The sequence below is a fragment of the Pyrus communis genome, chromosome 12 (assembly GCF_963583255.1).
Source record: "Pyrus communis chromosome 12, drPyrComm1.1, whole genome shotgun sequence".
Classification (NCBI taxonomy): domain Eukaryota; kingdom Viridiplantae; phylum Streptophyta; class Magnoliopsida; order Rosales; family Rosaceae; genus Pyrus; species Pyrus communis.
Genome location: NC_084814.1, coordinates 5,317,061 through 5,319,192, shown reverse-complemented (window position 1 = coordinate 5,319,192; position 2,132 = coordinate 5,317,061). Strand labels below are relative to the sequence as shown.

At 45.4% G+C, this 2,132-nt stretch overlaps 1 protein-coding gene across 1 annotated transcript; it reads left to right on the top strand.

Annotated features, from left to right (window-relative positions):
- Positions 1-550: 550 nt before the first annotated feature.
- On the top strand, positions 551-1,786 carry LOC137711003 (ethylene-responsive transcription factor 2-like). Its single transcript, XM_068450191.1, has one exon. The coding sequence runs from the start codon at positions 646-648 to the stop codon at positions 1,453-1,455; it is 810 nt and encodes a 269-aa protein (XP_068306292.1). The 5' UTR covers positions 551-645; the 3' UTR covers positions 1,456-1,786.
- Positions 1,787-2,132: the final 346 nt, after the last annotated feature.

Below are 2,132 nucleotides of genomic sequence, written 5' to 3'. Positions count from 1 at the left end.
GGATAAAGCAAAGAGACAAAAAAAATAGTGGGGAAGCAAAGCGACACAACACGAAGTAGCACTTTGCTGCTGTTGTAACAGCATGACATCACGCTTCTCTCACCAACCCAATACCAAACGTGATTAATTGAAAACGGGCCCCACAACACAATTTACACACTAAAGAAAGGATTTGAATCCTCTCCTTACCTAATAGAGAGGATCATCCTGACCAATCATCGTAGACCGTTGGATTTTTATCCAACGATTATAATTATTATAATTTTAAAAATATTCTTTATTTGTAGCTGTTGAATAAAAATCTAACGGTCTACGATAATTGATCGGAAGGATCTCTTCTATTAGCTCAAAAGAGAGGATCCAAATCTCTAAAGAAATTTCAAAGCAGCCGACTTCGACATCGACATCAACTAAAAAAATTAAAAATATCGGCCACTGAAAAATAAAAAAATGTTAATACCGAAAATATCCATCCGGTTGAAGTGTGCATGAACCTTCTCACCTATTTAAACCTCCCTCTCCTCAAATCCCAGAAGAAATCCAAAATCTCAACAAATATAACTCTCTCTCTCTCTCTCTCTCTACACTTCAAAACACATTTCGGTTTCGACCCGGACCCGAATTTTTTGGTTTTTCGGCTGCGAAATGTACGGACAGAGTGGAGCTGACTCGATTTGGCGACACTTTCTGGGAGAGACGGATCTCCTAATCGGGAACCCGATGAGCAACTCGGGTTCGGGACCCATTTTTTCTCGGAGCTCCAGCTTCAGTAGCCTGTACCCGTGTTTGACCGAGAATTGGGGCGATTTGCCGCTCAAGGAGGACGATTCCGAAGACATGGTGCTCTACGGAGTACTGAGGGACGCCGTTAGCGTCGGATGGGTTCCATCCGGTTCGGCCGATACGTGTTCCTACGGTTTTTCGGTAAAATCGGAACCGGAGGTTCTGCCACCGGTGGATAGAGTGCCGGAGAAAAAAGCGGCGCCGGTTCAACCGGTTCAGAAGTCGGCTGAAGCCGTTCCAGCTGTGGTGCCAGCGAAGGGGAAGCATTACAGAGGCGTACGGCAGCGGCCGTGGGGAAAGTTCGCGGCCGAAATTCGGGACCCGGCTAAGAATGGCGCGAGGGTATGGCTGGGAACTTTCGAAACAGCTGAGGACGCGGCTTTGGCTTATGACAGAGCCGCTTACAGAATGCGCGGGTCCAGAGCTTTGTTGAATTTTCCACTCCGGGTGAACTCGGGCGAACCCGACCCGGTGCGGGTGACGTCTAAGCGGTCGTCATCCGAACCGTCATCTTCGTCTTCGGAGAACGGAACTCCGAAGCGGAGAAAGAAGGCGGACGGCTCGAGCCCGGTTCAAGCCGGATTGGAAATGGGAGCAGGGATGGGGCAGCAGCAAGTGGGAGGCCAAGTGGCGGTGTCGGTAACACGTGGCGAGCAGTTATTGGTGGTCTGATGATGAGATGGTGGGAAAAGTAGGGGAGGGAAAGCACTAGTGGCACTACCGCTCAAATTGTGGAGTACACACTGTAATTATCTGAGATACAATTTTAAAAAGAAAAAAAAAAATGTAGGATTTCAGCTTTTTATTTTTGCGAGAAGAAGCCAATTATTTAGTTTCTTGAAAAAAAAAGAAAAAAAAGGAGAATAAAAGGGGATGGGTTGAGAGAGGGTGATGCTTGCTTTTGTGGGTTTTATTTTTTTGTGAATACAGAATTTTCTTATTGTTTGATGAACTCAATTTTGGAATGGAATGATTCTCTCCTGCACAAATTAATTGTTACCAACTCGAATTGTATTATGACTTCACTCCAGTCACCAATCATGTCTTCAACATCTCCCCCTACCATTACGGTTAAGATAGCTTTGGGCATGGCCAACTCGCATAGAGTGATGGGCGGAGTGGCGAGAGTTTAAACTATGAAGATTTTGATTATTAGAGTAATTCACCACTTGTATTCGGTAAAGGCCGTCTCGCGTCGGTTGTATTTAGGCTCTAAGACTTTTAGTTTGCATGTCACTTTCTAAGGGCTGGTTTGGTATTGCTGTGCTTTGAAAAAAAGCTGCTTCTGCTGTGCTGTGAAAATAAGCAGCTGTGAAATAAAGCAGCAGAGTGTTTGGTAAACTTTTTTG